At 34.1% G+C, this 15,787-nt stretch overlaps 1 protein-coding gene across 1 annotated transcript in view; it reads right to left on the bottom strand.

The window, feature by feature from the left end:
• Positions 1-15,787, bottom strand: part of Hs6st (heparan sulfate 6-O-sulfotransferase) — a 69,177-nt gene that overhangs the window by 3,701 nt on the left and 49,689 nt on the right. The window contains exons 4-6 of the mRNA XM_013311699.1: positions 3,908-4,033; positions 2,971-3,053; positions 956-1,200 (exon numbers count right to left, since the gene is read on the bottom strand). Of these exons, the coding sequence (XP_013167153.1) occupies positions 956-1,200; positions 2,971-3,053; positions 3,908-4,033 (454 nt within the window). The remainder of the gene's footprint in view (positions 1-955; positions 1,201-2,970; positions 3,054-3,907; positions 4,034-15,787) is intronic.

The raw sequence follows: 15,787 nt of genomic DNA, 5'->3' as shown, positions 1-15,787 counted from the left end.
ACGAAACAAAACAAAATAACGCCTTTTACAGTTATCATATAAGATTTATCTATGCTTTATATTGTGTAGAGACAACGTGTGGCGGTTTAATGGCACATATACTGTGGATTATATCGGTGGGGAAGCCAACTGTTGTCGCTGGAGGCTACGCGCCGTCTGGCAGCGGCGACATTACACACGGACGATAATATGTGTAGTTATTATGTATGTCATCGTAAAACTGTAAATATGGGCAGTATAAATTGCGCATGAATGGAACTTTCATTAATAATTTGTTCAAAATATATCTAGACCTTTATAGATGTTATTTTAATGCAACACGTCCAATAAAAATGATGTTACTTGAAATCGAAACTTTTCTCTTTTACTAAACATAGAAAATAATTACGATTGACAATATAACTATTTTAAATTGTGACTATTTATTATTGATCAGCGTATACAATTTCCAAGGCTACAATATCTCTAGTGACATTTAAAACTGGCGATTTTTACATGACAACGGTGACATACAATGTATAGTGCAAATAACGACACATATCTGTCCCGGGGTCATTGCACCGATACTTCAACACAAGTTAGTGCCTGTACCTGCCTGTACTGCAGGCCTCGGATATAGTTTACGCAACATTTTATGAACTGAAGGAACACGTCGCCATCTAATTGCCCGTGTAAATGTCGTGCTGAGAACGAGAACATTTGGTGTTAACAATGTTAAATTGTTTCGGTTCTCTAATCTCATATCTATTTAGGATATTAGCTAGAAGATACTACTGAATCATAAAATAAATAACTTAAAAACATGTTAAAATAACAGTTATAAACGCGTTATTAGCCAGTAGGTGTAGACAGCTAAAAAATAGTCAAATCTTGCTCTGGAACGTAAATAATTCCACATTACACTTGACCTTATAGTCGTAATATTCGCAGTTTAAGCGAGCCATTCGTCACTTACCTTTTGGAACTCTGTGAGGCCGAAGTACGACATCGCAGCAAGGTTCCTTTTAGCCGATGCGAGTAGCACTCGGTCTGAATCAGCCGTGCGGTGTCGCAGTGTGCCGTTGTAGCAGCCCACCAGCGCCAGGTCAGCCAGCATTCGCGTCTGCCGGTTGTTGGCCAAATTCCAGGGGCATGAAGCGAACTCTTCTAATGTCACGCCGCGCCATGACTCTCCAGTGTAGCAAGGAGGCACTTCAGATGCTAGTAGACATATTAAAGATTATATACATTTGTAAATCATTCATCCTTATTGAGATCTTATCAGATTTTTTACTTAGTAACTGTTACTTAGTTTACCGGCTACCCTAAAAATGCGGCCCTAATTGGAGCATTTTATTTGTGCTATTAGTACTCTATTAGGTGCTGAGTTTTTAAGTATTACGATGGAGTGAATCCAAAAATCCCCGCCTCGCCCCCCTTCTGATACAAAACCGTATTATCTGATGTAACCTCTTCCTAGTTATATCGTACATAAGAACTTTTAACCCGAATCTCTGTGGGTTAGAAGTTCAGTTTAAAATCAATAGTATTTGTAAAATTCATTTAGCCCCGGCACGTTAATAGGAAATAGGTCGCGATAAATCCGGAACTGTTATTTGAAATAATAAAAGCTGTACGGCGGAGTGAAAAGCCAATGAAAGTTGCTATTACTTTTTTTTAATCATTTTTGTATTCACTACTAGCATCTATATAGCATCAATATTTTTGTTATTATTTTTATTTATTAAAGATGGATTGTAACTAAATAAGTGTCAAAAATTATTAATAATTTTCGCATGAAATACATGAAAATCTCAAACCTAACCTCGCTTTTTATTATTATGTTATAAAAATGACAAAAATCTAGATCTTACTAATATTAACAATGCAAAAGTGTAGATGGATGGATGTTTGTTAGAAGGTATCTCCAGGACGGCTGGATGGATCTCGCTGAAATTAGAACATAGTCTGGAATAACAGATGGGCTACTAATTAAGTTTTTTTTTAATACCGTGCAAACAGAGCCTCGGGCGACACCTAGTTAAAATAATAATTTAATACAAAACAAAGTCATGTTTCACTGCTTTGTAATTAACAGAAACAAACATCGTCAGAACAATGTATAATGAAATTATACAAGTAATCTAAACGCAATAACATTTGTCATGGGAAAAAGAGCGTTGCGTCTATTGTATAGAATTCATTTTAGTATGTTACGTGTAGGATTTCATTTTCGCAGTCAATTTAATGAAGCGGGTAGTTGCATTAATTTGAATGAGCGGTGATCGTGCGTACCAAAGTGCTTTCTCCAACACGACGACACAACAATTAATTAACTTTTAATTCTATCAACAACACTTAACAAACGTATAACGGTTTTATTTTATTAATTAAATATCAAGGTTTTTTAACGTGCATGTAATTTTTTTATATAGCACAAGGGGGCAAACGAGCAGCGGGAACACCGAGGTGTTAAACGACGCCGATGGACATCAGCAATACCAGAAGAACCGCAGATGCGTTGCCGGCCTTTTGAGATGGTGATACGCTCGCTTCTTGAACGACCCTAAGTCGTAGCGGTTTGGAAATACCGCCGAGGACAGACCACTCCACTACGCTGCTGTATGTTTGTTATATGGTATCACCAGTACGGCCTCTTGGTTCTGGATAAAATTTGGTATAGTAGTAGAACATTGTCTGGAAGAACACTTTGGTATTTTTCTTATATTTCTTAATTTCTAGCAGACGACGTAGGAAGCAAAAGCTGGTCTATTAATAAAAGAAAGCACTAACACACCTAAAACAATTAACAGTATTTAAGTACTAACCTTATTAGTCACTAAATCAAACCCAGAATAGGATGCCGACACTATAACCTCGTCTCATTAAACACTACTGCCTACATATTACATTTAACTATTCAACTTGCCAACAACCACTTAGATATATTGGAAACAGTAAAGTTTATGTTAACATCCAGATAATATTTACCTGTAGCTGTCCGACCTTGACACCAGTGGCGGGAGCCTTTCCACGTGGCGCCGCGCTTCACGTGCCGATACTCCGACAAGTACCTGAGGCAAAATCCTCTGTCTTATTCATCGCTTATACGCCTTATAACAATAAACAACGCCCCTCAACTTCCACACTGATGTTTTCATAAACGAGACCATATGGCGCTTATTCCGATGAGAAATTTATCTTGTTAGGAAAATAAATTTTTGGTATGTTAATCATTGGTTAATGAAATACCGGCATTAAATATAGGATGATTGTTCGTGCGAATAATCTCCAGGGTCTGAGTTAAATAGTAATATAATACACATAAACCTAGTTTAAATAATGTATACATTACCTAGTACCAAGAGAAGCAGGTCTTAAATAATTATGTGGGTAAAAGTTTAATATCATATGGTTAGTCAGGTAGGACTGTTTGTGAAGCTCGTTTATCAAATTTCCTGACAATTTCCGTAATATTACTGCAGATATTTACTAGACCAATATTACTGCAGAATTTGTTAACTTGCATTAACTATTCCATTAATCAGTTAACCTATAACAAACAGTCATTCAGACAATCGTTGCGTTGCAGTGTGTTGCCTACCATAAACGACAGAAAGAGGATATTTCATCTTCCGATATGTCCCCTCTACTGTCAAATCCACCTCCAGAGTAAGAAGGGGAAGTGGACTAGCATTAGTCATGTACACTCAGACGAAACATGAAATTGTGTCTTCATGTATGGTCGTGGTATTTCACCTATGGAGCCCATTAATGGAACAGATGTTGAAAACTCCGTTACTTCAAGCCTGTATTCCTTCTGAGAACTACCACATGCTTGCAAATTTCAATCAGAATCATTGTTTAAAAAGTATCCAACCTACACAGAGCATTTTCTACTGCAGCATTCTTATTTATAATTACATACCTAGCCACCGGTTCCCGTAACAAGGTAATATAGAAGTATCTCCTGTGTACCGCGGAGCCTTCGTGCCGGTCCAGTTCTCCGCCCACACACGCCGTCAGCTCCGTAAAGTCTGCGTGAAGACCGCATCTGTTGACAATCATTTATTTTAATACCATCCAGGCATTTGGAGAACGGATAGCGCCAAGAGATTCAAGAATAGCGAATACCGTGGGTTTCCACACATGCAAATATACAAAAGATGAAGGTCAATATGTTTTTGTACATATGTACAGTAGAAACCCATGGTTAGTACTAACATAGACCGATGTCGTAGCTATTTAACAAGCGTATTTTCTCGTCATTTACTTAACAATAACAAATGGTCCAGTTAATGAGACATGTTGACAGTATGAAGTGACAGAATATATAGGTAGCAATACTCATGACGACACACGGACAGAATGTCGTGTTAATTGTTTTGATTACTATCGAGAGGGTGGTCGTTAACCAGAATTGGTTATTTGTCTGGCGCGCAATGTCCAGCACGTGTCAATGCCATGAGATTGATAAGAATTACTGTACGCCTTGATGCAAAAACTTTTATTTTTATAAAACTAGAACTAGATGCTTGTTTATACGGAAAATAAAAAAAGACAATTTGTATCAGAATTAAAAGCACAAAACTGTATATAATGCATGTACAAAAAAAACAGTTCTGTTATTAATATGATAAAAGCGAATGTTTAGATGGATGGATAGATGTTTGTTTGAAGGTATCTTGAGAACGGCTGCATGAATCTCGCCGAAATTTAACATAGATGTAAAACATAGTCTGGCAGAACACATAGACTACTTATTAAATCTGTTTTGATTTCCGTGCGGAAGACGTCGCGGGCGACATCTACTATAACATAAAATAAAAATTCTACTACTTTAAATATCTCGAAATATAAGTTAACAAATAAACGATATCTTAACATTAAATTAAGCATTTGCATCTTTATATGTCAATAAATTAGCGAATGAGATACGCAAAGAGCGTCTAACCGGATTGCAAAACTGGCTTCGTATTTTGCATGCATTTGCAATAAATAAGATTGAGATTTCCTTATTCGGTACAAGAAGTTTGCCTTCAGACAGCCTGGCGGCGAACGTGGGCGAGGGCTATGTGTTACGTGATAACAACGAGCTACACTAGAGGTCGTGTGTATCATCACTACGCTGGCATTCAGCCATACATTCACATACATGATTATATAATCATACAAACTTTTACATAACGCAATTGATACAATTAACTCCTTTACATGTGTGTGTGATCAATGAAATTATTATTTTTACCGTGTTGTGACATTTATACGTATAGCACTCATAAGTATGATGAGTTTCTATCCTTCGGGAACCATGTCCTTGAAAGCTTTATCTCATTGTAAGTATTAATTAATCGAAAAATCTGATCGTATCATAAAAATAGGATACGTAGTCACCGAACTGACGCTACGTTATTTTATAACTACAAAAAAATAATTATCTTATATGTAAAATTCTCGTGTCACAATGTTACCATATCTCCTCCGAAACGGCTTGACCGATTTTTGTGAAATTTTACATGCATATTTAGTAGGTCTGAGAATCGGCTACTATCTATTTTTAATAGGGCGCAAGGAGTCGCGGGCGATAGCTAGTAATTTATAAATATCAACAACGCATTAACAATATATAGAAAAACAACATCGTCTCTTCAAAGAGAAATAAAAAAGATATATTTTAAAAACTTTGGCTGAATGCCACCATTTGTAGTAGATATTCCAATATTTCACAGCCGGTGGGTCATTTAACCGTCGATATGGCATTGACAATGTCGAATTTTGCCCGACAATAATTACTTTCCGATATACGTTTTGCATTCGGAAGTTAATGGCCTAAGGCATTCAGGCAGCAATGTTGCCAGTAAAACATTTATAATACTTTTTGCTGCCAACATGGAAACTATAAAAGACCTATTTTTAATTACTGACAATGTTCTAAATAAGGCGCTTCGATATTTTCGAAAAAACAACTGACCACAAAAAGTTTACTTGATAAATATTCTCCGTAATGCAACATACTTTTACATGCATTTTTTTTCTATTCTGCAATAAAATTCCTAATATATAATACCTATAGTACAGTATCAAGTCGAAAATAATTTTTCTGTGTAAACTAGGAAACACCTTCGACTGTTCGAGCATAATACGTTAAGTCTTTAGATTAACGTTATCCAAACTGCTTTAGCTCTGGCACAACAGACAGGGGAAGTTGTAAGTTATGCGATGCTTACTCCACTGAGAGTGTTCACTATTCGGCAACACATGTAATCGTTAACGATAACACGCTGGTATATTCTGGTGCCTAGTGTCTAGTGCTTGGCAGAGCGCCATCCGCAGCAGACGTGGGTGCAGTTCATTAACCGTATACCTCATAAAAGAAAGTCATCTATATCTCTTTTTATCTAGATTAAGCAAAGGTCAAGGTTGCCAACTTAAGACTATATCATAAATATCTATCTTGTCTTACTAATATTATAAATTCAAAAGTTTAGATGGAATGATGGTTGTTTATTACATCTGGAACAGCTCAACGGATCTTGATAAAATTTTGTACTGATGTAGAATATAGTCTGAAATATCACATCGGCTACTAATTAAGTTTTTATTTTAATTCCGCGCGGTCGCTTGCGACACCTACAGTGATATATATTGAACAAACATGCTCAATAGAAACTGGTCAGTACCAATTTATTTATCGCTGTAGATGTATAGTAAACCAAAGATCTATTGTCATTAGGAAAGACAATAAAAAATCGATAACTAAGAAAAAAAAAAGACTTATCATCATATAGTACTATGTAAATCAATCTGTAACCATAGCAACAAACTCTTGTAATTTTTTCAAGATCAATATAAGTGTGCTAAAAATTACGCAAGTGGTTTATTATTTTGAAATAATAGTAAATAATAAGAAAATGTAGTAGAAACAACTTGTCTAGATTGTAGCGAGTGTGCCAAATCGTATATTCGAGTAGATCTTGATAATCCGGTCAGCCGAGCTTTATTGCGCCGATCGGGCGTTGTTTATTGTGAACGGCGCGAGTGGGCCGGCCCATTGAGTGTCGTATCTCCCATGTGCACTCGTGACTCCGAACAGGGTCGAATCGATACCTATAAGATGACTCCGATAAGTGTCGACACATCGAATAAATGCTGTTACAAGATAACCACATTATTCAAGTACAAAACTAATGCAATAAAATTACCTTTGCAAACTAATTTATTACATTTGAATTTATTTATGTTTTTGTATTTCGAGTCAATCGAGATTGCAATCTTTACATCCTAGTTGCTTTACTTATTGCATCCACATTTAACAAGGGACTATGTCTGAGAAATGTATGGAAGATTTTACTAAGTCACAGTTCTCTATACGCTGTTAAGGCTTTACAAAAATACTTAGCTATAGCTATTTTTAATAACCTGTCATCATTGTTTTCAACACTTCATTGTATTTGTAATGATAAATTGATCCAATGTCAATAACATTCGCCAACAGAAAGGAAGTGATTGAATACTGGCTCATACCGCCGCCGGCTCCGTGCATGCAACGCGAATACATTGTGCTTGACGATGCGGGAAATTAAGCAAATTTTTTCACTTTTTTCGCAAGTCCACGAAACGAATCATGTCTCGTAAACTAATATATAATTTGCTAACAAAATATACATAAATAGAAGATAATGAAGTAAGAATATTGTTATAAATAAATCAAACAAAATAATGTTTTTAAAAATTGCATTTAAAATCTTACTTCTAACTAATACTATAAAAGCAAAAGTTTGGATGAATTGATGTTTGTTACAAGGTATCTCCAGTACTGCTGAACGGATCTCTATGAAGTTTGGCACAGAATGTTTTTTTTTTTAATTTCGGGTAAACGGAGTCACGGGTAACAGCTAGTATAAAATAAATGAATAATTTAATCACAAGAAACTAAAGTATGATAGAAGGAAAGTTTCTAATTATAAAGAAGTGATCATTGTTCCGAGAACACAAACGCATCAACCGTAGTATTAACTCTTTTGCACACAGTGCAATTATTTCTTTACCTTACAAGAAAACGTGTTCAATAGAAACCCCTATATCCCCTCCCCACTACACCAACCCCTATTCTTGTACGCTGTGTATTGAACTATAACAAGCGCTTTCTCGTAACACCCGGCCTTTAACTTTACACTTTTATTCACTTCAATAGGCTTGACCTCTTTTGTAATAATAGAAGTTAGAAAATTATTAACACGTATAGAATAATTGATTCATGTTTGTAAGCTTGCAATTTCTTTTTGAAAATATATTTCTAGACATATGAACAAAGCATATTTAAACCTAATCACAAGTAAGTTGTTTATAAAAATATGACAATATATTAATAATTTATCTTAAATTCGATGTGAATTTGTCAGTTAGCATTTATTTAGTAATTATATACGAAGAAAATAAAATAAATGTCTCTAACATTGGAATAGGATCAAGGAAATTTCATGGAGCGTAAAAGTAACACTTTCGCCGCCGGTCGGAATGAGAAAAAGCCAGGAAACGGCCGGAGACGGTACCAAATAAATATAAATCAGATTCCTCTCATTTAAATACGAAAAGAAAACCCTTTCCGACCCAAATTCCGTACACAATACACATGAATGTTAAAGTTATACAGCTTTAAGTCTTTATTATATAAATGTGCATAAATTTAGTTATAACGGAGTAGTTGGGTGGTCAAAATATAACCGCAAACCATACAAGTCTTAATAAAGTGTACTTAGTTATAGACATAAGGGAACTTTCCCATACTACGTAACCTATTTTTTTTTGTTTTTTTAACCCCTGCCTGTCCTCGGTGACCCCCTTCTCCCCTTTATTTTTTACGTATTAATTCATAATTATGATTATTAATTATTTAACAGGCAAAAATTAAAAAAAAAAATTAGGTCATACTCGTCTTTATTGCTTAAGACTGCATGCATACTTAAATTACTAGTGAATTGTGTATTATGAAAAAGAACAACATTTGTGAAAACATATTGTTATAAAGTATATAACTAACAGTAACTTAATTTACGAACACAACAATTATTTTCTGTTTACTACGTGACAAAAACCTGACCCCCCCCCCTCGCTCCTGTGACTGACCGTAGTATTTTAAAGACTCCGCTCCCCCCCTAAACGGGTTACGTAGTATGGATACGTTCCCTAATATAAGTAGAGTCGCAAGGATCTAATGACAGTTTTTTGAAATTGACAAGCCTACAAGTTTTAAGAGTTGCCAGTGAGTAAAAATTACCTAACTTCTTCCGAAAGTCGTCCATGTTGCAACTCCAAGTAATTGATTTGCAACTAATGACCTGAGTTCTTGTAGTAATTCCTTACTATTTATATCGATACATCCAAATATATTAGTGAACTAGCTGTCGCCCGTAACTCCGTCCGCGCGGGATTAAAAAACTTAATAAGTAGCCTATTTATTCTTCTATGTTCAACATCATTGCAAAATTTTATCAAAATTCATTGAGCCGAACATTCATACATCCATCTAAACTTTCGCATTTATAATATTAGTATGTAAGATAAACCTCCAGTCACATCGTCGTACGTGAAATTGTTATGGATGAAAATGGTAACATTAATAATATCTAAATACAAATATAAACATCCCTTTCTACGTTCGCTTTAATACACTTAATCATTGTAGTCTAGCACATGATACAGAAAAAAACAAGTTTTTAAATTGCAATCAATCATGTTGGTTACACCATTAAAATGACATATGATTTAAAAAGAAACTGATTTAGAAAGTTTTTATTCAAGATTATCAGGAATTATAGAAAGTAGAAATCAATGTTTCCTTTGAAAAATAAATTAAAATATCGCTTACTGATAAAATGTGGTAAATATCGTATATGTCACAATAATGAACGCTTACACCATTAATTTTAAAAAGTTCTGATACGTAATCAACTTTCATTCAGCGTCTAGATCTCACTGATAATTGGTATAAAGTCGATCAATTATTTCATACAGTTGTGTTGCTCATTCCTATATAAGTTTTTAATTGAATATTTTACATTACTCTGCTTTACGCAACATCTAGCAATGCTATAGACATACCCAAGTCCGCAAACGTACTAGTTTTATATATTTTAAATAATGCTAAGAGTTTTAAAAGGACAGTCTATAATCATGAAATGTAGTAATCAGGTGTATATATCATTCTGCAGATAATAAAATTAATGTTAAATTCAAATGGTCTACTAAAATAAACGGCCGGAAAATTATAGTGCCTTTGCGTTGATTCACGTGTGTTTTTTAACGCGACGAACGTTTTAAAATAAAGTAAAAAAGCACCCGTGTGAATGAGCGCCCTCAAAGTATATAAATGTAGCATAGTAAGTGCTAACTAACATTCATAAGCGTCCCAGGAGAGTGAGTGTTTGTGCCCATTACGAGCTTATGGCGTTGACGGGAATAAAACTAACGTTAAACTATTTCTAAACGCAACACCTTTACGCTCTCTTAACGCCTGAATGCATGAATAGTTACAGAAATAGTTATATGACTGCATAAAACAATCATTTGTAAAAATTAATTTGAAGTACCATCATAACTGATGGGTAATTTTCAAATAGTATGATATTTACATCAATAATTTCTTTCTTTGCTAGCTCTTGTACTAAAAAAAAATAAAGTATTGACAGTATCAAATTATTACTTATAACATAATTGAATAAGAATTTTAGTGTGTGTACACGACATAATTAAATGGAATATTCTTAAGCGTACATGAAGCGTAACGTAGCCTCGTTCTTAGCATTTGATAGGCCAGTTAAAAATAATTCGCAGCAATACGTCGATACACTCACATTTTATTTGGTATATGAATAAACTCGCAAGAAATAATACAGCCATTAAGTTTTACAACATCAACAAAATGTCTAAAATATTGACGCCACCATGCAAGTTCTAAATACCTGTCGATGGAGAAGACAAAAATATCCTACGGGAAGCATACTAGAGTATTTCTAGCGCCGCGCGTCAAGCGTCCTACTAGTACAGTCAGACACAAAACATATACAGTCAAGGAAATTTATTTCCTACACATTCGGTAGTCCCTAACATTGACGCTCGTGCAATTCGGTAGAAATGTCATAGCAACATCCAGCAAAATTATAACAACATAAGGTATACCATGCTTTGGATAGCCCTGTATGTTAATTGTGTTTTGTACGTGAGTGTACATAAGACACGAGCAAAAGGAAGCGTTCGTTTTATCTACGACTATTCAGTACAAATGATCGCCAACAGAACAAGCCATTAGCTAACCGCTAATTGCATTATTAACATTTGCTATCAAGGAATCGAAAGTGATATTTATATTCTAGCTAGATATATGGTTTTTATGTTCATTATTATGAATATTTATACAATGTACTTTAGCTATAAATGTCATGACATATTCTAGACATATAGAAGATAATTTTTTCCTGAAGTTTATATTTGGCGCGACCTGAACTATCAATCACTTAAGCCAGTTACTTCTCAGAAATGAATAGTTATTAACGAATATAAAGTGACAAAATAAAGCACAAACATTGTTCATAATGATATTTGAGTTTACATTTAAAAACTCTTTAAACGATCCAATTTTACCTATAACCGACTGCAGTGTTAGGGTAGGTCTTATGTTTTGTTGCAAAGCCACCACTGTGCTTAATTAAGATTAACACAATTAAAGTGTTTTAGTATTGTCTCATTAAATAGAGCAGGCGCGCAAGGAGTATGGATTTAATTAAATACCATTAACTCTTCAATAGGAAGTAGAACAAGCTACGAACCACAAGAATTACTATAAAACAAGCGCAATAAAATCGTTCGCATTGTTGTGTTAGAGGTTGGATCTAAAATTTCTTTTTTATTTTAGCTTTAAACTAAAATTTAAGAAATATTTATGCAAAAATAGTGTACATGATTTAATGGGTGACTATTTATTTAACCAACAAAACCACCGTAGACTCTTCATTTAAATGGTGAGATTAAACCACTTTAAAAAAAACTACAAATGACAAAGATGTAGACTTGTTTAATGTGGCATAACGACCTTTGAATCGAACTACTAAATGAGTTTTCATTCGTTGATTAGAAGCCATTGATCGTGTAAGCAATTTTTTGAAACAACACAAATTAAAAGTCGATATTAACTTTACCGTATCAATCACTATGAAACATTACTACGAAATGCGCGACAAAAAAAGTCGAAACAAGAGTTTATTACACTCGGTAATTTATGAGAAGGCAGTAACCGAATCAGGAACAACGCACAGTCTGATATAACATTTGGCAAGAGATCGTGACGAGCAAAAAGTCGTCGGGTTGCGTGTGCCAAATGAATTTTGATCAGCCGAAACTCGAGGCGAAGTGATCGAGCGATGGGAACCGCCGCATACAAAAACTACTACCAACGATTGTATCATCGGCTTTTTGTTAATTACGAGCCTTTATTGGTCACACCATAATACTATAAACAAGTCATAATGGAAATTTTAAATAAATAACGAAAAGATTAATACTAAGCAGACATTTAGCCGTTCCTGTATTCGAAGTTCAAAGATCATAAACAAAATTGTACCTTGACAGATCATCTATAATAATGTCGCAGTGTGAGTCATTATCTGATCACTTAGTGCGACCCTAAGTACAGATATTGCATACTAGATTATTTTCAAAACATAGTGTGCTAGCGAAAGCTAACAATTTCGATATCATCAGAGAATCAAAAGAGAGCCTAAAAATATGCGCTTTTCAACGCGATTGTGCCTAACCAAATATTTAAATAATTTCTGACAGTTGATTAATTTTGGGATAGCAGCCAGCAATCATCTGCATAATCAAATTAGCCAGCTCACCATCAACACGTAATCCAATAGATAAAACGACTTTTCAGACTCTGGAGATTTGAAATTGACAATTTCTTAAATAAAGAAAAATCTATTACAATCACGGCGTAGTTATATAGAAGACACTGCCAACTTAAAGAAAGTAAAAAGAATAAAAATCATGTAGACATTTTTATCATAATGAGCTTAGGTAGGCACAATTTTAATTTACATCAATTTACCTGAAAAAATTCCTTTTAGCCTTAGCTAAATCATTTACAGTGGTTTATTAATTCTACAAAGATGTCAAATACGAGAAAAATTCCAAATTGGATTAGCATAGTCTAGCCGAGAAGATTAGGTTCTTGAGTAATTGCTCAAAGTTGAGGTCAAGGCTGCCCGGCTGTCGGGGCTGCGAATCGTGGGTTTCAAGAAATTGTTATTTCACGACTATGACGATGGAATATTTTAGTGTAAAAGCAAAAACATGTAAAAGTTACAACTTTAATAACTCGCTTCAATAAGTTCAAGATTAATATCTTCATCAATGACAAGCTCTTTGTTTTTGAATCCGAAGCGAACTTCAGTACAGCACTTTAAAAGATATAATTTTTTAAATAATTCATAACGGCAAACGGACGGAATTTTTTGCCGGCAAAAGTTCCTTAATTTTCCCATATTCGTTTAATAGAGCTTCTGTTCTTATAACATTGTTCACAACAAAATACTAGATACGAATTTTGGTACCAAAACGATCATTGTATTACATTGACTATTTCGTTTCTATTTTGGCAACTAAAAATCCCGTCGATTTATAAAACCTACACAAATTACACGTGCACGCGTCAACTAACAAACTGAGATTATTTACAAACAGATTGAACCAATTTTCTTTGTCAAACAAAATAAAAAAAAGAATTCCCTTGACAATTTTTAATTCATTTTTCTGGTCCTTGTCACCATTAATTTAATTTATTTTTTAAAGTTTTGTAAAGGAGAAATGAAATCTCTAAGCAACTTTTATATTTCCCAAATTTTCCGTTCGTTAAGGGGCCATCAGAGGAAACTGTTTACAGCCGGTCGGCTCGTTAGAAAAAAATTAAACAGGGTTGTCACCGTGTCGCTTCGTTTAGAACGTGTTTAACGGCCGAGGAGTTAATCACTTTTTGTTAACGCCATGCCGCTGTTAATAAGTTTGATTGAGAATTTACCGTGAAAGGCGCTAGATGTAACCCTAGTTTCGCAGACAATGAAGCTCGTTCGCGCCGCGCCCTCTTCATTATCTGGCCAACCGGCAGCTGGCTCGTCTCTGGAATCCCTTTGTCCATTCGTAACGTGCTATAATCCATTACTTTAGCTTGCCCCTTCATTATAATCATCAAAGAACTTATGCACTAAGTGCGTATCGTTAAAACATTCGAAAAAAACAATTAGCATTGTACAATTTTTAAGAAACTAATTAAAAAGACAAATCTAATATCATCTGTCTATTCCCAGCAAGTGTTATTTAGCTCGAATTTTCTCGTAAACAAAACCTCTTTACTAACTAGATCAGAACTTTGAGATGTTACGAATTAAAGTGATATTTAAACCACAGCTATGTTTTTAAATTTGAATAGAAAATTTTAACAATTTGTTTATAATGTTAAGCCAGTTCGCTTCAAAGTTAAATAGATAGTTTGCAGTTACAAAAAGTTACAGCGCACACACACACCGGCGATCGCAAAATTCCATGCATATTTTATGTAAACCAGTGATTATGATACGTACGACAAAGTTTTGTTCATACATTCTGCTTGTACCAACTTCAATACAAATTATTAAAGTTAGTTTACATGGTACGAATATATTGTATATCGTGCAGTAAAAGTGGAGTAAATTTATATTGAAGTAGCTGTCGCCCGCGAGGATATATGAAAAAAACTTAATTAGTGTAGCCTATGTGTTCTTTCAGACTATCTTCTATACGTATGACAAATTTAATCGAGATCCGTTCAGCCGTTCTAGAGATATCTTCAAACACCTATCCATCCATTCCATCCATTAGTAAGTTAAATAAAAAGCAGCTCTAAAAAAAAAAAAAAATAGTATCCTACGTCCGTCTCCTGTCTCTAAGCTACCTCCTCACCAATTTTCAGCCATATCGGTAAAGCCGTTCTTGAGTTATATATATATATATATATATATATATATATATATATATATATATATATATATATATATATATATATATATATATATATATATATATATATATGCTTTTAACAATAGTCATTAACACAATAAGTCAATTGAAATCAGTTACGACGTTTTGTTCTTTCTTCCATTAAAATATGAACATAAATGGTTTTCTTAAGCTAAACTAAGAGACTTCATTTATTAAGTAAATTTGTACTGTAATTCATAATTCCGAACGACTTCCTATTCCAGAAAGAAAAATCGACGCGAAAACAACACTCACCGAGCTTCCGACCGCGTAAATAATTTCCCATTTTCTGTTCAAATTCAAAAGAAAGGGTGGCGCAAAATACAAAAAGAAGCCTTCGAAAGTTTAATGCGAAAAAGATTACTTAGTTTCGAGCAAGACCGCTTTTTAACTGGTAACTTTTGATGAGAGTAATTTAAATTTGGGGAATCGCGAAGAATTCTTACTTTTCCAAAAATAACGTATAGAAAAGATGGCATTGTTTGAAACGGCCTTGTTTATGTTTTATTCATGACTTGGAATAACTGACGACTTATAACGAAAGACGCGGAATAAAAGTTTACCTAAAGTATTTGTCACAAACAACTATTTTCTTATGACAAAATAGTTCTAATAAAAAAAAAAAACAATAAAGTATACGATAAAAAATCCTGATGCAATCTGACATATTAGTCGTATATCTTGATGAAGGTATAATATATAATATAAATAATGATACAAAGTTAAGAATTAAAAAAAA

The sequence above is a fragment of the Papilio xuthus genome, unplaced genomic scaffold, assembly GCF_000836235.2.
Source record: "Papilio xuthus unplaced genomic scaffold, Pxut_1.1 DF827680.1, whole genome shotgun sequence".
NCBI lineage: Eukaryota > Metazoa > Arthropoda > Insecta > Lepidoptera > Papilionidae > Papilio > Papilio xuthus.
Note: the sequence above shows the minus strand (reverse complement) of the source record. Positions and strands in the feature narration are given on the sequence as shown.